Source organism: Panulirus ornatus, chromosome 67 (genome assembly GCF_036320965.1).
Source record: "Panulirus ornatus isolate Po-2019 chromosome 67, ASM3632096v1, whole genome shotgun sequence".
Lineage (NCBI taxonomy): Eukaryota > Metazoa > Arthropoda > Malacostraca > Decapoda > Palinuridae > Panulirus > Panulirus ornatus.
Window position 1 is genome coordinate 5420073 of NC_092290.1, and position 21847 is coordinate 5441919.

The following is a 21847-nucleotide window of genomic DNA, read 5'->3' on the forward strand; positions in this document are numbered from 1 at the left end:
GAAATTGATGCTATCCTCTGCTGCATAGTCCGATCATTCCTTAGTATTCACAGAGTTGTAATTATTTTCACATTCAGGTTCTCTAGTTTTCCATTCCCTTCTATTCATCCACTGCACTCTATCTCTCAGCATTTTCTGTTTATCAATATATTTCCAGTAACTTGCAAAAGTTGCTCATGATTTGGGGAAGAGAGTTCTTCATATTTTGTTTTCCGTTATAAAATAAAGCAAAAATACTGTACCCATAAAAACAAAAGAGTGAAATAACATAACTTATATGGCTATGGTACAATGCTAAAATCAATGAATAAAGCTCCCAGTAAGGTATGGCAGAAGGAGCACATGCAGTAACTACCTACCTTCAAGTGTGTGCAATGAGATTTTGCCATGATGCTCACTACACTGCTTGCTTGTTGTACTACAGTACTTTGTTTCTCTTTGACCACAACCCTATTAGCAAATGGAACCATGTCTGAGGAGGAAGATATCCTGTCTAGATTACCACAGGGAATGGCAATGACCTCAATACTCTTTGTAGTAATGTTATCAGACACTGACAATACATTAAAGGGAAGTATAGGAAGGAGTTCTGCTGATGACACCACAGTAAGGACAGTGATTGGATTAGATACTAATCAGATGGTGACAAAAAAAAGACTTGGACACTGTTTATGTTTAGGCAGAAGTGAACTAATGGAATTTATCAAAGATAAACTAGAAAAAATAGTTTGAGTGAAGGATGAATCCATTAGTAGTGCTGTATAAAGGCCCAACAGGGAAACGGATAGAAAGTGGGCCAGATATGAATAATTTGGGTGTCACCATATATGAGAAATTAGATTTCAGAGAGCATATTGACAAGATAGCACAATCAATTCAAGTGATGATTAGTATGATTCTGAGAACTTTTTGTAAAGGACACAGATATATATATGTACGTATGAAACAAAACTGAATACTGCTGAGCTGTATGGTCATCAATGAAACAATTAGAAATGAACATATTGGAGAGAATTCAGAAGCACTTCAAATACAAAACTGAGGGGAAGAACATATGTACTACCATGAAAGGCTGAAAGAAATGTAACTATATAAAACCAAGAAAAAAGAAGAGAAAGATAGTAACTATATAAAACCAAGAAAAAAGAAGAGAAAGATATATGATACTCTATGCACATGAACAACTGAAGGTATAAAAGCAAATTTATTAAACCTGAAGGTCTCTTAACAGGAAAGATAGAGGTTTGTTAAGTTTTCAAGAATACAAAAGAATATACTGAAAATAAATCAAACAAAAATATATAACAGCTTAACCAAGAGGATAGAACAATGATTCAATGTTCAGCCAAAGAGAAGCAAGAAACATGCATGGCATCACAGAAACAATAAAAAGAAAACTTGACATATGGTTGGAATCAATCCTGGATGAACCAAGAATTGATGATTATGTATTCTAGATGACAGTTGAGAACAATCTAGGACAGCAAGCATGGTGTGGTTAGCACATTTGGCATTTAATGGACATTTTTGTAAATGTCAATTAAATCACAAATTTACAATAATTTAATGGTGCAACATCAAATTTTGTGCCTTTACGCCTACAAAGATATCCTAAGTAGAAAGTTCAAAACAAGACAAGACACAGTCTAGTCACTGCCTGCAGTCTGAGATAAGCACCTGCTTACTCAATGTGTAAACAGACTTTGTACCCATGTTCTCATACAACTGCATTTTTTTTTTCATACAAGACTGTGTTCTCGCATTAAATCAAGGTAGTGTTGCATGTGCGAACAAAAAGATCCAGGAAACTTTTAAGCACTGCTGAGAAGCTGAAAATGACCATACATCATGAGCATGAGAATTACAGCTTGGGCCTAATGCAGTCTCCATATCTGACCAAATGAATCAGGTAACCATGGAGCTATTTCTCCTCTAATTCAGAGTAATGGATGCCATTCCCCAAACACCTCTAGCCTTACAGGAATATACTAGGTTTCTGTTAAAGTTGTTAATATCTTATTATTTTATTTTATTATACTTAGCCGCTGTCTCCCGCTTTAGCGAGGTAGTGCAAGGAAACAGACGAAAGAATGGCCCAACCCACCCAAATACACATGGATATACAAAAACGCCCACACACACACACATATCTTTTTTTTCTTTTTATACTATTCGCCATTTCCCACGTTAGCGAGATAGCGTTAAGATCAGAGGACTGGGCCTTTGAGGGATTATCCTCACCTGGCCCCCTTCTCTGTTCCTTCTTTTGGAAAAAAAAAAAAAAAAAAGGTGTTCAAGGTATTCCTATGAGTCCACGGGGAAAATGAAACACAATAAGTTCCCAAGTGCACTTTCGTGTTATTTTGTGTATTGTGCATTAGTCATTTAAACTCATATGCTCGACTTCTTTTTCGACCTCTTATCCACATCAACTTATAAAAACCACAGAAGGTACAATAATATTCCCACTAAACACTTATCGCTACTACATCTTCATTCCACCTTTATGTTCACTGCGTTGTTATATTTCCTTTACATTATGACGTCCATTACCCCCATCACTTTCACTCCACTCTTATCTTTACTCCATCCATACATACATTACATCCTTAATATCTATCTACTAATATTCTTTGAACACATTCAAGATGCAACAGCATTTTGCTCCTAACGGACCACCCTTCCTCCAATCAATCTTTTATATCAAGGGTTTCCAAAATTGCATTTTCCCTCATACTATTTAATTTCTCATGAGTTGTTTGTCTAAATCAAGTTGAATGATTTCACCATCAACCTACTTCCATTACTGCTTTGAACTTACTTCTGTGGTTCTCTCATAAAAGATAACTCAGCTGGTCTGGTGGGTTTCAGTAATATTCATAATCTGGGCGGTAACTACTCTGATTTTCATTCTATCTTGTTCTGTCTTGGTGTGTCTTAAGTGTGCCTTGTGTTCTTGCCAATACTGGATCATTTCGTCATATAGTTCTGTTTTGGTAAGTGGTCTGTAACCTCTACTACCATAATTTGGCCTTTCATGATTTTGCTTATGTGTGGCACCTCTGTTAATTTTGACATTTCTTCATGTTTTCTAAATTAAGTTTGTGTGTGTGTGTGTGTGTGTGTGTGTGTGTGTGTGTGAGAGAGAGAGAGAGAGAGAGAGAGAGAGAGAGAGAGAGAGAGAGAGAGAGAGAGAGAGAGAGAGAGAGAGAGAGAGAGAGAGAGAATCAACAACAGTACAAACATGAAACATCCCTGGTTCCCTTGATGCCTCAGAGCACTCAGTGAAGCTCCAGCAATCCATTCATGTACACAATGAACTATGCTTAGTTTAACTTAGTCAATCTGCTTAAAAAAAAATAAAAAAATTATACACACACACACACATATATATATATATATATATATATATATATATATATATATATATATATATATATATATATATATATATATATATATATTCTTTTTTTTTGCTTTGTCGCTGTCTCCCGCGTTTGCGAGGTAGCGCAAGGAAACAGACAAAAGAAATGGCCCAACCCACCCCCATACACATGTATATACATACGTCCACACACGCAAATATACATACCTACACAGCTTTCCATGGTTTACCCCAGACACTTCACATGCCCTGATTCAATCCACTGACAGCACGTCAACCCCGGTATACCACATCGATCCAATTCACTCTATTCCTTGCCCTGCTTTCACCCTCCTGCATGTTCAGGCCCCGATCACACAAAATCTTTTTCACTCCATCCTTCCACCTCCAATTTGGTCTCCCTCTTCTCCTTGTTCCCTCCACCTCCGACACATATATCCTCTTGGTCAATCTTTCCTCACTCATTCTCTCCATGTGCCTAAACCATTTCAAAACACCCTCTTCTGCTCTCTCAACCACGCTCTTTTTATTTCCACACATCTCTCTTACCCTTACGTTACTCACTCGCTCAAACCACCTCACACCACACATTGTCCTCAAACATCTCATTTCCAGCACATCCATCCTCCTGCGCACATCTCTATCCATAGCCCACGCCTCGCAACCATACAACATTGTTGGAACCACTATTCCTTCAAACATACCCATTTTTGCTTTCCGAGATAATGTTCTCGACTTCCACACATTTTTCAAGGCTCCCAAAATTTTCGCCCCCTCCCCCACCCTATGATCCACTTCCGCTTCCATGGTTCCCGCATTGGCGAGGTAGCGTTAAGAATAGAGGACTGAGCCTTTGAGGGAAATTCTCACTTGGCCCCCTTCTCTGTTCCTCCTTTTGGAAAATTAAAAATGAGAGGGGAGGATTTCCAGCCTCCACTCCCTTCCCTTTTAGTTGCCTTCTACAACATGTAGGGAATACGTGGGAAGTATTCTTTCTCCCCTATCCCCAGATATATATATATATATATATATATATATATAGCACCAACGACGTTTCCAGAAAATCACCCATATGCATTAAAAAAAAACTTACACCATACACGCTTTAATCTTCTCTTCCATCTCAAACTAGCCTTTCCTCTGTCCACCTCTTCTTTCTCTCCTCAAGCCACCTTATTAACCATCTCAAACTACCCTTTCCCATGTCCTACCTCTTCTTTCTCCCCTCTAACTACCCTACTAATAGAGTGTAACTACCTATGAGTACCTAGGGAGCTTTTGCCATGACAACATGGCTACCATATAGTGCCCCCCATGACTTGTATTTTAAAAAATGATGGTTCTTTTGACTGCCTTGTCTAGTCTCATCACTTGTTTTGCTTGTTGTATTATGCTACTTTTTTAACAGCTACGAATCTACTCTCATTTTGAATGTTTCGGTACTTATTCCATGTAAATTTCTTGAGGGTTTCAGAATTGTTGATATCATTGCATGCTTTTATCAATTGGATTTTACTGTGGAACAAGGAGTGATTGACGATGTCTGTAATGGGGCTACGCTGTTTTATATGAAGTTTGAGGTGCTGTCAGCATTTGTTGAGAGAGAGTTCTTTAAGGTTTGAACTGCAGTGCAAATGTCAATGGGACTGAAAGCTGGGTCAGCAACTGTCAGGATGGATGAACTTTTTTTTTCTGTTCAGAGGTGTAGTTGGTTTGTGGCTAATGTTGAGTACTGTTTAATGAATATGTTCTCCCCTCCAACCCCACTCAAAAGTGCTTCATAAGTAGGGGATGGATTTGAGTGAGATGTGTATATATTTTCTTCATTGTTCAACACTGTTGGTTGCTGTGGGTTTTGTGGTTAATGGTGTTAATTAGGAATGCAAGTTTTTAGTGCTTTTCAGTGGTTATGTTAGTGATGATGTTTAGTTTGTTTTTGTTGTAAGACCCATGTTGATGGTGATTTTTTTTTTCTGAGAATATTTCTTTGTAGACGGCATGGTATGGGGGTGAGAAATTGTCTTTTAAAAGTTCTGGAGCTTGGACTCTACTAACTGTGTGAACACTGGCCAGTCAGCTTTCTTGTAGTTTATGATAATATAATATAATAAGAGAGATCTATATCCCAACAGAAGCACATTCTTATGTTGGCAGAGTATTAAATGTGATGATCATGATTACTTAAGGTTTGTAAAGCCTTTCAAAGCAAGTATATTGCAGTATGTATTTTCATGTTTTCAAGTCAAGTAGTTCTCATTTAAACGGCATGTTATCAATATCAAAACTTAGTGTTCCTTGCAAGGTGACCATTAGCAGCAACAATATGATATCAAGCGATTCTGTTAAAACTTGAACTCTCAACTTCATGAAACTGGCTGATTACATAGTATTTTCCTCCTCTAATAATAAAATTACACTGAGGTTTGGTAAAGTTCCAAATTGGACACATCACTGAAATAAGCACCAGTAATGTACTATCTAATAAACCACTGAAAATAAGATAAGGATAGGTTTCTATGGGAAATAAGTCAAGGTTTTCATAGGTTCTGTTAATTTCTAAAATATTTACCTTACTTGTGTGATTTCCACATTTTCCCCAAATCATTTTATGGTGCCTCACATTTTCTTTAATCAACATAGCCCTCTTTACTACTACTTGGGCATGGCTTTCTTTGGTTTTGTTCAGTCTCATAAGGTTTTCCTTATTTTTCATGGTACTTCACATTTTCCCGGCCAAATTTTACTGTGCACTTACAGGATGACTATACACTATAGGGATGCAGGTCACATGCTTCTTTTGCACTTTACATCAGCTACTATGTAAAATGACCATGTGTTGTGTCAACATACGAATCAACTCACAATCTCAGTCCTCCCTAATATCAGTTACATAAAGATTTCTGGGGTTCTGATGAATTCCATGAGTGTCCTTTACTTTTACAGTTCCCTATAAAATTTTCCAGATCAGCACAAAACTCCTTACTAACAGTTTGGATAAGGTTTTCATGGATTCTAATGATCTTTAAGTGTTTTCCTTACTTTCATCATACCTGATATTTTTCCAGTTCAGCTTAAGCCTCACCAACTATTATTAGTTCAGTAAGGTTTTCATAGGTTCTGTTGCCTTCTAAAGGTGTTTCCCTTACTTTTATATCCCAAATTTTCCCATACCAGCTTAGTCCTCCTAGCTATCAGCTAGACAAAGTTTTCATGAGGGGCATATTTTTTGGCTTGGAATGTAAACCTTCATAAAATGAATTTTAATGACTCATAACAGTTCTCCATGTAAGCAAAAGTGTCTGTTTCCTTGCGCTACCTCACTAACGCAGGAGATGGCGACAAAGTAAAATAAACAAATTAAATATATATATATATATATATATATATATATATATATATATATATATATATATATATATATATTACAGAGGTATAAGTTTGTTGAGTATTCCTGGTAAATGTGTGGTGTGAGGTGGTTTGATCGAGTAAGTAACGTAAGGGTAAGAGAGATGTGTGGAAATAAAAAGAGCATGGTTGAGAGAGCAGAAGAGGGTGTTTTGAAATGGTTTGGGCACATGGAGAGAATGAGTGAGGAAAGATTGACCAAGAGGATATATGTGTCGGAGGTGGAGGGAACGAGAAGTGGGAGACCAAATTGGAGGTGGAAAGATGGAGTGAAAAAGATTTTGTGTGATCGGGGCCTGAACATGCAGGAGGGTGAAAGGAGGGCAAGGAATAGAGTGAATTGGATCGATGTGGTATACCAGGGTTGACGTGCTGTCAGTGGATTGAATCAGGGCATGTGAAGCGTCTGGGGTAAACCATGGAAAGCTGTGTAGGTATGTACATTTGCGTGTGTGGATGTATGTGTGTACGTGTGTGTGGGGGTGGGTTGGGCCATTTCTTTCGTCTGTTTCCTTGCGCTACCTCGCAAGTGCAGGAGACAGCGAAAAAAAAAAAAAAAAAAAAAAAAAAAAAAAAAAATATATATATATATATATATATATATATATATATATATATATATATATATATATATAAATAATTATCATTATTATACTTTGTTGCTGTCCCCCGCATTAGCGAGGTAGCACAAGAAAACAGACAAAAGAATGGCCCAACCCACCCACACACATACATAAACATACCTATATATTTCAATTTCAACGTATACATACATAAACATACACAGACATGTACATATATACACATGTACACATTCATACATGCTGCCTTCATCCATTCCCCTCCGCCACCCTCCCACACATGAAATGGCAACCCCTTCCCCCGCACATGCGCGAGGTAGTGCTAAGAAAAGACAACAAATGCCACATTCGTTCACATCTCATACTATTTGCCATTTCCCGCGTTAGCGAGGTAACGTTAAGAACAGAGGACTGAGCCTTAGAGGGAACGTCCTCTCTTGGCCCCCTCTCTGTTCCTCTTTTGGAAAATTAATAAAAAACAAGAGGGAAGGATTTCCAGCGGCCCCGCTCCCTCCCCTTTTAGTCGCCTTCTACGACATACAGGGAAAACGTGGGAGGTATACGGACACACATATACATACATATACATATATATATATATATATATATATATATATATATATATATATATACAAATAAAGTGCATATGAACGCGCACCTTCATAGAACATACAAACCTCCAACAGCCTCTTGCACAGGGGTCCCGGGTTCGATCCTGGCTGTTGGAGGTTTGTATGTTATATATATATGTATATTTATATATACATATATATATATATATATATATATATATATATATATATATATATATATATATATATATATATATATATATATATACACACACTAGGCAGGAGCCTTTAAAAATATCCTGAATACCACCACCACTCCCTCACTGTTACCCCCTCTTTTTAAAAATCTTAACTGCAATTCCATTGACTCCTGCTGACTTCATACTTAATTTTGAGCAAGGATTTCACTCTTTCAGTCCTACTTGACACATTTGTCTCAAACTGCATGCTAACTTGTCCCATATATGCCATGTCTCTCGTCTTCACATAATTTTTTTGTGTTATCTCTTTCTGAACAACTCTCCTCTGTCACTTCCAATTTCTTTCTCTTGTTCTCCTTACCACACTCACTTACTTCAAAAATATATCTTCACTTCCTCTAAATTTTAAGAGCAATCTCTCTCCCTCTGTCTCTCATTTCCCCTCTTTTTGAGCCCTTACTTTTCTCTGACCTCTTGTCTCTTTCCTTTCAAACAGTCACACTACTTCCCCTCGAATACCATCCATATACTTCCTCGTTCTTTCTTTAACTAGCAAATCAACTTCCTTATTCCATGATTAAGCTATGTTTGTATCCCAGAAGCTTCATCTACACATTTAACCCTTTAAGTACATGAAAGATGTTACCAAACTCCACCTCCAAGAGGTTACACCATGAGATAAAAGTCACCATTGACTGAGCTGTATCACTGGAAGTACAGTTTCATCAAAGAACTCTACATTACCCTGCTACTGGAAGTGGTATGGTCTTAGATTACAGGAACCCTTACAGAGAGGTCCTATGTATCACCACGATTCTTTCAAAGATAAGCTCCTGGGGTACTAACAAATGAAAAAAGTACATGAATAAACAATCTCCTGAAGTCAGACGAAATTTGTAAAGCCTGAAATGTTAAGAAAAATTATGAGCTAGTTAAACTGCCAAAGCAATTCAAACCTAATGCATGACATCTAAACCTTGGTGCAGCAATAGGCCTTTAAATCAGCACACCACCACCATATTTGAACCCAGTGCATAACCAACAACCCAGTGCATCATCCTCTACTTTCACTCTTCTCTGCTCAGTTCAAATGATCGAGTCTTCCTCTATTGCCATATTCAAAATCACTTTCTTTATGTTCTACTATGTCTAAACAAAATTGGTGGACATTAATGCAGTCTGAGCCATCAAAAAACCATTTCAATTTACAGTGTGGATCAGCAGAGTGGGACCACCTTCTGCTATGGCTGTCTGTGGGAAACTGAGGCTTCCAGACTTTTCTGCAGGCTAATCAAATCTAAATGTAACACATGGCAACAACACGTCTCTCCAAAGCACTAGCCTATTCAAACTTAGATGGAAAATTCTAAAACATGCATAAAGAGGCTCTAGCCACTCCTGGAGAAGACATGATCTCTACACAACTTTTGCTAGTACTCCACTGCCTATTCAAAGGTGGGCATGAAATATAAGAATGCATATACACAGGCTTTTTTTTCTCCCAGTACACTATATATATATATGTGGGGACTTTACTTCCATTAATGCCTTCACGTCATTTTCCTTACTTATATTTACTCACCTTATGCCATTCTTCACTTCTGGTATTTCTGCACACATGCCATTTTTACAAGCATGCTCACTTTCACTATTCCTTTTACATACAGGTCCTTTCTTCTTATTCTAAATGTATCACAAAATTTCACACTTGCCTCTTCCAAAATGATAAGCCATTTAGCTTGCCACCCCTTTCAGTATGTTCATATCCAACAACCTCTCCTTCAAATCCTGTCATTTAATACAAACACAAATAAAGTCTGTTGATTTCAAACCCCACACATTCATGTATATTCATGTATGCATTCTTTTAAACCACATTCTGCCAATTACAATTCTGAAACTAATAACCCCCTTAAAAGGTTACTGTCAATGTGTGTTCACTAACAATAATGTCTCATGATTAGTCCAGTTACATCACATATCCAATCATTGGGTACCTCTCACTTATAAACCTAGCTATTAAATGTCACAAACTTTATGTTTTTCACTTAACCAATACCCTAACTACATCTCAAAGATATTCAGCCTAAACAAAGATGACAGTTTAACAAAATGCAGTGAGTAGCATCCTAAAGTTATATCATTACATTTCTGTAAAGTTAACACATCAGAATCTGTCCATGAAAATTTCCTTATAAACTTTCATTTAAGCCATAAGTCTAGTACCATTAGGTACAGATCAAGTTTGAGGTACAACGTGTCTGTAGCAAAACTGCAGGAAAGTATAATCATGGTTGTTCTATATGTCACCAAAAAATATAAACTTTATGCATACTTTCAACAGAAAGTAATGCAACTATAAATATTGTAAATGGTGCTCTGCTTCCAAACCTTAAGATATACCAAGTAAGGCAATTAAATAAGTGGCTATTCTTTTTCAAACTTTAATTAACATCACTATCTCATGATCACATCTGGTTGATCATTACTGATTGCTAACCAAAGAATAAATAAACTCTTTGTGTGTTATACTGTCTCATATTTGTATATTGGTTGAAAACATATTTTGTAATTCCACTTTTCATATTATATCTTTAAAAATTTACTCAGGAGCTTTCATTACAAATGCATTTTCATCAAATATGCCCGCATTAAACAGGTTTTCATTAAAATGTTTACGGCTCATATGTGATAAAAGATGGGCTTTCTGTGTTGCACGATATGGGCAGTGGGGACAGATGAATGGTTTTTCCCCTGTATGAGTCCTAAGGTGTCGTCTCATATCTTCTTTCTTGTAAGTGGAGTGGGAGCAGAATTTACAGGTGTAGCGTCCAATCTTCATCTGCAGCGATGGATCCTTCCCACGTACCACCCTCACCTAAAACAAAGACCATCGGGTGGTGGTTACACAAGATCTGGTGTAAGCCATTCTTTCCTACATAGTCTAAAGTAAAGATAAAACAAAAAGTATATTTTATTTCTTACATTTTAAATAAGCACTAAAAAAAAAAAAAATAAGAAAACTCCAATTCATATTTACCAAATAATGGTTCAACCATATATGCCATTTATATGTAAAACCTTGAGCAGGATTTCCATTAACTGAAAGTGCTTCTGATACTGGGAAAAAAAATATCAATACATATAAATATATATATTTTCATTAACATAACAACTCAGGCTCCTTTTTATAGGATTCCTGCAGTTTCAGAGCCACACTCAAAGAGCACAGAAATTATGAAACCCACTGGAGCAACAACAAAAAAAATTCAAAAGACTTCTCTCTTCTAAAGAATGATAACATCCTCATTCAGTGACTTCTCACTCTCACATTAACCATCCTTAAGTAGAGCCCAGCAACATCTATATCTATCAATCAATCTATCTATCTATACATACACAATGTGCAATTACCAACTTGCACTGTATGGGAGAGTTTTACACTCATGAGCCCCATTTCTTGGACAATCTCAACAATCAGAACTTATCAAATTTATGTATGCAGTCTGCAATAGCCATGTCCTCAGTCATTCTATTCCATTTATCCATCACTCTTATACTAATAAAACTACTTCTTTAACTCTTTTTTAGTCTCTCTTAATTCCATGTAATGCAATCTGGTTGCTCTTTCCTTACATCTCTTAAAGAACTGTTCACTGCCCACATCACTGGTCTGTTTATAAAACTTAAAGGGGCTGTGATCAGGTTACCCCTCACTCTTATGAGGCTACTGTAGTACTCATGAAAGTGACCATATACACCAGTTGGGGCCACAGGTCATCAAATGTTATGATGTTGCATGTGCATCTAAGTGAAGAAAAAGCAGGGCAAATGGGTAGTGTTTTCTTCTTTGTGGTAGTTGCATAATGGGTATGAAGGGTCTTGGGATATGCTGAAGTGTTGTAGTTATAGTGATGGATGATGCTCATTGTGTAAGTTCACTGACGGGCAGTAATTCCAATGATACACCTTCACCAAGGGTTACTTTTTGCTTGTGGTGTAACCTCTTGCAGGAAGAGCCAGGCAACAACTATGTATAAATACATATCTAAATACATGTGGAGAGAAAATGAATACGTTGACAAAGAGTGGAGAGAAAATGAATGAGAATAAGCTGACAAAGAGGATATATATATGCCAGAAGTAGAAGGGTAAAGGAGAAGAGGAAGACCAACTTGGAGATGGAGGGATGGAGTGAAAGAGATCTTGAGTGCTCAAACCTGAACATGCGGGAGAGCAAAAGGCTTGCACGAGACAGAGTGAAATGGAGTAATGTGGTATACAGGAGGCAAAATGCTGTCAATGAACTGAGCTATGGCATATGAAGTTGCTGGAGGAAACCCAGGAAGGTCTGTGGGGCCCAGCTGTGGGCAGGGGGCTGTGATTTTAGTACATTACACATGACAACCAGAAAAATGGATGAGAGTGAACGAGGTCTTTCTTCATCTGTTCCTGGTACTACCTTGCTAAGGTGGGTAATGGCTAAAAAATAAAGTCCCCCTCTCTCTACCTCTATTTTTTTTCATTCATTTATTATTTTTTATTTTGCTTTGTTGCTGTCTCCCGCGTTAGCGAGGTAGGGCAAGGAAACAGACGAAAGAATGGCCCAACCCGCCCACATACACATGTATATACATACATGTCCACCCATGCACAATATACATACCTATACATCTCAATGTACACATATATATACACACACAGACATATACATATACACACATGCACACAATTCATACTGTCTGCCTTTATTTGTTCCCATCGCCACCCCTCCACACATGGAATAACAACCCCCTCCCCCCTCATGTGTGCGAGGTAGCGCTAGGAAAAACACCAAAGGCCCCATTCGTTCACACTCAGTCTCTAGCTGTCATGTAATAATGCACCGAAACCACAGCTCCCTTTCCACATCCAGGCCCCACACACTTTGCATGGTTTACCCCAGACGCTTCACATGCCCTGGTTCAATCCAATGACAGCACGTCGACCCCGGTATACCACATCGTTCCAATTCACTCTATTCCTTGCCTTCCTTTCACCCTCCTGCATGTTCAGGCCCCGATCACTCAAAATCTTTTTCACTCCATCTTTCCACCTCCAATTTGGTCTCCCACTTCTCCTCGTTCCCTCCACCTCTGACACATATATTCTCTTGGTCAATCTTTCCTCACTCATTCTCTCCATGTGACCAAACCATTTCAAAACACCCTCTTCTGCTCTCTCAACCACACTCTTTTTATTTCCACACATCTCTCTTACCCTTACATTACTTACTCGATCAAACCACCTCACACCACATTGTCCTCAAACATCTCATTTCCAGCACATCCACCCTCCTACGCACAACTCTATCCATAGCCCACGCCTCGCAACCATACAACATTGTTGGAACCATTATTCCTTCAAACATACCCATTTTTGCTTTCCGAGATAATGTTCTCGACTTCCAAACATTCTTCAAGGCTCCCAGAATTTTCGCCCCCTCCCCCACCCTATGATTCACTTCCGCTTCCATGGTTCCATCCGCTGCCAGATCCACTCCCAGATATCTAAAACACTTCACTTCCTCCAGCTTTTCTCCATTCAAACTTACCTCCCAATTGACTTGACCCTCCACTCTACTGTACCTAATAACCTTGCTCTTATTCACATTTATGCTTAACTTTCTTCTTTCACACACTTTACCAAACTCAGTCACCAGCTTCTGCAGTTTCTTACATGAATCAGCCACCAGCGCTGTATCATCAGCGAACAACAACTGACTCACTTCCCAAGCACTCTCATCCACAGACTGCATACTTGCCCCTCTTTCCAAAACTCTTGCATTCACCTCCCTAACAACTCCATCCATAAACAAATTAAACAACCATGGAGACATCACACACCCCTGCCGCAAACCTACATTCACTGAGAACCAATCACTTTCCTCTCTTCCTACACGAACACATGCCTTACATCCTCGATAAAAACTTTTCACTGCTTCTAACAACTTGCCTCCTACACCATATATTCTTAATACCTTCCACAGAGCATCTCTATCAGCTCTATCATATACCTTCTCCAGATCCATAAATGCTACATACAAATACATTTGTTTTTCTAAGTATTTCTCGCATACATTCTTCAAAGCAAACACCTGATCCACACATCCTCTACCACTTCTGAAACCACACTGCTCTTCCCCAATCTGACGCTCTGTACATGCCTTCACCCTCTCAATCAATAGCCTCCCATATAATTTACCAGGAATACTCAACAAACTTATACCTCTGTAATTTGAGCACTCACTCTTATCCCCTTTGCCTTTGTACAGTGGCACTATGCAAGCATTCCGCCAATCCTCAGGCACCTCACCATGAATCATACATATATTAAATAACCTTGCCAACCAGTCAACAATACAGTCACCCCCTTTTTTAATAAATTCCACTGCAATGCCATCCAAACCTGCTGCTTTGCCGGCTTTCATCTTCCGTAAAGCTTTTACTACCTCTTCTCTATTTACCAAATCATTTTCCCTAACCCTCTCACTTTGCACACCACCTCAACCAAAACACCCCATATCTGCCGCTCTATCATCAAACACATTCAACAAACCTTCAAAATACTCACTCTATCTCCTTCTCACATCACCACTACTTGTTATCACCTCCCCATTTGCCCCCTTCACTGAAGTTCCCATTTGCTCCCTTGTCTTACGTACTTTATTTACCTCCTTCCAAAACATCTTTTTATTCTCCCTGAAATTTAATGATACTCTCTCACCCAAACTCTCATTTGCCCTCTTTTTCACCTCTTGCACCTTTCTCTTGACCTCCTGCCTTTTTCTTTTATACCTCTCCCACTCATTTGCATTTTTTCCCTGCAAAAATCGTTCAAATGCCTCTCTCTTCTCTTTCACTAATGATCTTACTTCTTCATTCCACCACTCACTACCTTTTCTAATCAACCCACCTCCCACGCTTCTCATGCCACAAGCATCTTTTGCGCAAGCCATCACTGCTTCCCTAAATACATCCCATTCCTCCCCCACTCCCCTTACCTCCTATTTTTTTCACATTCGCTATTTCCCGCATTAGCGAGTTCGCAATAATATATATATATATATATATATATATATATATATATATATATATATATATATATATATATATATATATATATTCTTTTCTTTCAAACTATTCACCATTTCCCGCGTTAGCAAGGTAGCGTTAAGAACAGAGGACTGGGCCTCTGAGGGAATATCCTCACCTGGCCCCCTTCTCTGTTCCTTCTTTTAGGAAAAAAAAAAAAACAAGAGGGGAGGATTTCCAGCCCCCCACTCCCTCCCCTTTTAGTCGCCTTCTACGACACGCAGGGAATACGTAGGAAGTATTCTTTCTCCCCTATCCCCAGGAAGTAAAGTGTTTTAGATATCTGGGAGTGGATCTGGCAGCGGATGGAACCATGGAAGCGGAAGTGAATCATAGGGTGGGGGAGGGGGTGAAGATCCTGGGAGCCTTGAAGAATGTTTAGAAGTTGAGAACATTATCTCGGAAAGCAAAAATGGGTATGTTTGAAGGAATAGTAGTTCCAACAATGTTGTATGGTTGCGAGGCGTGGGCTATGGATAGAGTTGTGCACAGGAGGGTGGATGTGCTGGAAATGAGATGTTTGAGGACAATATGTGGTGTGAGGTGGTTTGATCGAGTAAGTAATGGAAGGGTAAGAGAGATGTGTGGAAATAAAGAGCGTGGTTGAGAGAGCAGAAGAGGGTGTTTTGAAATGGTCTGGGCACATGGAGAGAATGAGTGAGGAAAGATCGACCAAGAGGATATATGTGTCGGAGGTGGAGGAAACGAGGAGAAGTGGGAGACCAAATTGGAGGTGGAAAGATGGAGTGAAAAAGATTTTGAGTGATCGGGGCCTCAACATGCAGCAGGGTGAAAGGCGGGCAAGGAATAGAGTGAATTGGATCGATGTGGTATACCGGGGTCGACGTGCTGTCAATGGATTGAATCAGGGCATGTGAAACGTCTGGGGTAAACCATGGAAAGTTCTGTGGGGCCTGGATGTGGAAAGGGAGCTGTGGTTTCGGGAACTATTACATGACAGCTAGAGACTGAGTGTGAACGAATGGGGCCTTTGTTGTCTTTTCCTAGCGCTACCTCACACACATGAGGGGGGAGGGGGATGTTATTCCATGTGTGGCAAGGTGGCAATGGGAATAAATAAAGGCAGACAGTATGAATAATGTACATGTGTATATATGTATATGTCTGTGTGTGTATATATATGTGTACATTGAGATGTATAGGTATGTATATTTGTGTGTGTGGACGTGTATGTATATACATGTGTATGGGGGTGGGTTGGGGCATTTCTTTCATCTGTCTCCTTGCGCTACCTGGGGATAGGGGAGAAAGAATACTTCCCACATATTCCCAGCGTGTCGTAGAAGGCGACTAAAAGGGAAGGGAGCGGGGGGCTGGAAATCCTCCCCTCTCAATTTTTTTTTTAATTTTCCAAAAGAAGGAACAGAGAAGGGGGCCAGGTGAGGATATTCCCTCAATGGCCCAGTTCTCTGTTCTTAAAGCTACCTCGCTAACGCGGGAAATGGCGAATAGTTTGAAAAAAAAAAAAAATATATATATATATATATATATATATATATATTAAGAATATATGGTGTGGGAGGCAAGTTGTTAGAAGCAGTGAAAAGTTTTTATCGAGGATGTAAGGCATGTGTATGTGTAGGAAGAGAGGAAAGTGATTGGTTCTCAGTGAATGTAGGTTTGCGGCAGGGGTGTGTGATGTCTCCATGGTTGGTTAATTTGTTTATGGATGGGGTTGTTAGGGAGGTGAATGCAAGAGTTTTGGAAAGAGGGACAAGTATGAAGTCTGTTGTGGATGAGAGAGCTTGGGAAGTGAGTTAGTTGTTGTTCGCTGATGATACAGCGCTGGTGGCTGATTCATGTGAGAGACTGCAGAAGCTGGTGACTGAGTTTGGTAAAGTGTGTGAAAGAAGAAAGTTAAGAGTAAATGTGAATAAGAGCAAGGTTATTAGGTACAGTAGGGTTGAGGGTCAAGTCAATTGGGAGGTAAGTTTGAATGGAGAAAAACTGGATGGGAGTGAATGGGGGCAGACAGTGTGAATTGTGTGCATGGGTATATATGTATGTGTCTGTGTATGTATATATATGTGTACACTGAGATGTATAGGTACGTATATTTGCGTGTGTGGACGTGTGTGTGTATACATTGTATATGGGGGTGGGTTGGGCCATTTCTTTCGTCTGTTTCCTTGCGCTACCTCGCAAACGCGGGAGACAGCGACAAAGCAAAATAAAAAAAAAAAATATATATATATATATATATATATATATATATATATATATATATATATATATATATATATATATATATATACATATATATATATATATATATATATATATATATATATATATATATATATATATATATATATATATATATTATACTTTGTCGCAGTCTCCTGCATTAGCAAGGTAGTGCAAGGAAAGAGACAGAAGAATGGCCCAACCCACCCACATACACATGTACATCCATACACGCCCAAATACATACCTATACATTTCAATGTATACGTACATATACATAAACAAATACGTATATACACGTACATATTCATACCTCCTACCCTCAGCCATTCCCATCCCCATCCCGCCATACATGAAATGGCACCCCTCCTCCCCTCGCATGCCTGCGAGGTAGCGCTAAAAGGCCACATTCGTTCACACTCAGTCTCTAGCTGTCATGTGTAATGCAACGAAGAGAGAGAGAGAGAGAGAGAGAGAGAGAGAGAGAGAGAGAGAGAGAGAGAGAGAGGGGGGGGGGGGATTTTTTTTTCTTTTTAAACACCTTCCTCAAAATAATAAAAAAAAGTCGATGGCCAATTTTGTAGCAAGCTGGCATGACTCACTCATGACAGCTTCATCTCTAAAACACTTAATCTCTAAAATGGAATTCCCTATGCAGTTGTTTTTTCTCCAACACTCATCAGTCTCCTCTTACATGAGCCATCACCTAGCAGACCATAACATGATGGTCCTTTAATGTAAGTGACAAAATTACACCAATAACAAACAATCAACACTATATTAAAAAACTGGAACAACAGCTCATCAAGAACAGAATGTCTGCATCTCCACAGAAGTCCTCAATCACTCTTTTCACCTGAGGCAGACACAGGTCTAGCTTACACCCTCATCATCTTGGATGAACAATCACTTCCACTTAAGAAAACATCAACCACTTTAGGCATCACACATAACACAAAACATTCACTAACCACACCAATAACATCATGACATAAGCAACACACAAACAAAATGCCTTCAAAATACTAACTGGCACCAGAACTGGACAGGGATAATTATCACAAAACATCATCTACAAATAATTATTCCACTCCACTTCTAAACCACATTTCAACTGCCTGGTGTTTTCTTTTATCGAAAGCATAAAATAACAAAGCTGCAAACCATGTAAAATACTGCACTCAAAACAAGTGCTGGCTGCCTTGCAACCACAAAATGCTAAGCATCTTCACATCGAAACAGAGACCTTTCCAATGCAATCCCACTTCAACATACTCAGCACTCAATTCTATGCAACAGCAACAGAGTTCTCCTATCCAACCACTCTATAACTAACCAACATCCCCCTTGTAAAAATAGAAAGCTTAACCCTATCTCACACTTCAAAATCACCTACACAAAGATCTCCTTACATCCAACAAATATGACAACATATATACTCAAAATAACCTGACAAGGAGTAAATAATTGCCCTCCCAACTCAAATCTCAAACCCCAACCCACCAGACCTATACATATCGAAGCCATATTCCCTCAACAAACACTAATTATATTTCTCATCCCTATAACACTTCATGCCCATGTTACAACTAACATAACAAAGAAATTGAGCTCTTAACTACTGACTGTCCCACATTCCCTGCACATAGATGCACACACATCAGCAAATTTTATGACCTAAGATCCTGATCAGAGGATGTTCACAGCATCCTTACTACTGCAAGAACCTATGGCCCTGATTGGCAGATGTTCCCAGCATCCTGAGTACTGCAAGAGTCTCATATAGATACAAGGATTCCTGAGTCAAGATGTACGTATGTATGGATATTCAAACAATTCAGCCACTCCACTTTAAACTATGCTTCATCTGCCTGAGCTTCCATCCTCACAAAAGCAAATATGAAACAGCTGCAAACCAAACGAAATAATGCACTCAGAACATTCACTGGCAGCATAGCCACTAAAATAACTAATATAATGAAGGCATCAAGCTCTTACTACATAACTGCCCTGCACATAGATGCACAAACAACAGCACCATGCATAATGACACATGGTTATAAGATGTGGATAAATCCAGCTTTCTGGGTGTTGCAGGAGTATCATAAAGATAAAGGAACTCCTGGGACAAGAAGTACATTTATTTTAGTTTACTTTCTTATTTTTTTATACTTGATTGCTGTTTCCTGCATTAGCAAGGTAGCACCAGGAACAGACAAAGAAAGGCCACATCCACTCTTCTGTCATGTGTGATGAACTGAAACCACAGCTCCTCATCCACATCCCACAGAACTTTCCATGGTTTACCCTAGATGTTTCACATACCCTGGTTCGGTCCACTGACAGCGCACTGACTCCAGTATACCACACTGCTCCAATTCACTCCATCTCGTGCATGCCTTTCATCCTCCTTTATGGTCAGGCCCGAATTACTCAAAATCTTTTTCACTCAATCCTTCCATCTCCAATTTGGTCTACCCATTCTCCTTGTTCCCTCCGCTTCTTACATATACCCATCTTCTTTCTCTGCCATCCTTTCCTCACTCATTCTCTCCATATGTCCAAAGCATTTCAGCATACTATCTTCAGCTCTCTCAACCACTCAATTATTAGCACATTTCTCTCTTGCCCTTTTATTACTCACTCAATCAAACCAACTCACACCACATCCTGTCCTTACACATTTCATTTCCAATACATCCTCTTTCCACTCCACATCCTCATCTACAGCCCCTGCTTCATATCCATACATCACTGGGAATTCTTTACCTTCAAACATACTTGTTTTAACCCTCATAAACAACGACATGTCATTGGGCTTGACCATGGCATATAAAGTAGTCACATGAAACAGGAGAAAGGTCTATAGAGCTTGGCCATACATAAGAGGACTCTGGTTTTGGTTCATTATACATGACAGATAGTGTGGATGTGATCAAACGAGGGTGACTGTTTCATACATGTTGGGTTACTTAGATTAGAAAAGACTATGTTTTGTCAATTTTGTGTTTATTGGGGTTGAAGACTATGTTAGTACAAAATGTTGAAGTGTGAGGTAGGGGTAAACTATTCATCTCTACTACGCAAACAACAGCAAACATACAACAATATATTACACAGGCAGAACACTGCCTCACCGTTATCCTACTTGCCAAGCTAAAATGAATCCAACATAAATCCTCCCACCACATAAGAGTAACAATTCATTCCCACTCAACAAAACTCAAAGCATATTGTGCATCACATAAAACAAGCATATTAACTCCTCACACCACAAACATCAACACAAAGACAGCGAAATAACTATGCATACCTAAAACAATTACTGGCACCAAAGTTGGACAAGAAAAAGAATTCCTAAATACCCTCTACATACAATTCAGCTACTCCATCCAATTCTACCCTTTATTAACCTGGTCATTAACCATGGGGGGAAAAAAAGAATAAAAGATCAGTGGTTGCCTAGCCACTGCAAGACTTCAATACCGACACATTACAACAAAGAGTCTCCCAATGTAATCCCACCTTAAAGTGCTTGGCACTCAATTCTTTGCAACAGTATAGGACCCTTCTCATTCAAGTCATCCCACAATCAAAAATAAAACCCTATGTATAAATATACAAATACACACACACATCATTACAATCTATGACCTGTAATCCCAACTGGTAAATGTAGCTAATTTCCTGAGTGCTTCAGAAGCCCCATAAAAGATAGAAGGAACTTCTCGGAAAAGAAGGTAAATGAATGGATGCGCACACACACAAATATACATATATCATATATTATACTCTGTCGCCATCTCCCGTGTTAGTGAGATAGCGCAAGGAAAGTGTGTGTGTGTGCAATCGCACACACACATATATATATCATATATCATACTTTGTTGCTGTCTCCTGCGTTAGCAAGGTAGCGCAAGGAAACAGATGAAAGAATGGCCCAACCCACCCACATACACATGTATATACATAAACGCCCACACACACACATATACATACCTATACATTTCAATGTATAAATACATATACATACACAGACATAATATACCCACGTACATATTTATACATGCTGCCTTCATCCATTCCCACCGCCATCCCGCCACGCATGAAATGGCACCCCCCTCCCCTGCATGCGTGCAAAGTAGCGCTAGGAAAAGACAACAAAGGCCACATTCGTTCACAGTCTCCAGCTGTCACGCACAATGCACCGAAACCACAGCTCCCCCTCCACATCCAGGCCCCACAATATAGATATATTATATATACTCATTATACTTAATCATTGTTTCCCGCATCAGCGAGATAGCTCCAGGAAACAGATGAAGAATGGCCCATCCACACATATTCATGTATATATACATTA

General features: G+C 39.0%; 1 protein-coding gene across 18 annotated transcripts in view; it reads right to left on the reverse strand.

The window, feature by feature from the left end:
• LOC139747108 (uncharacterized) overlaps positions 1 to 21847 on the reverse strand; it is a 275924-nt gene that overhangs the window by 105161 nt on the left and 148916 nt on the right. The window contains exon 6 of one of the 18 annotated variants that reach the window (XM_071658949.1): positions 10572 to 11021. The exons of 15 other annotated variants lie outside the window; for them this stretch is intronic. In XM_071658949.1, coding sequence (XP_071515050.1) covers positions 10746 to 11021 — 276 coding nt within the window. In that variant the 3' untranslated portion in view covers positions 10572 to 10745. Of the gene's footprint in view, positions 1 to 10571; positions 11022 to 21847 lie in introns of those variants that run through there. 2 more of the 18 variants (XM_071658936.1, XM_071658947.1) reach the window with 2 other exon arrangements.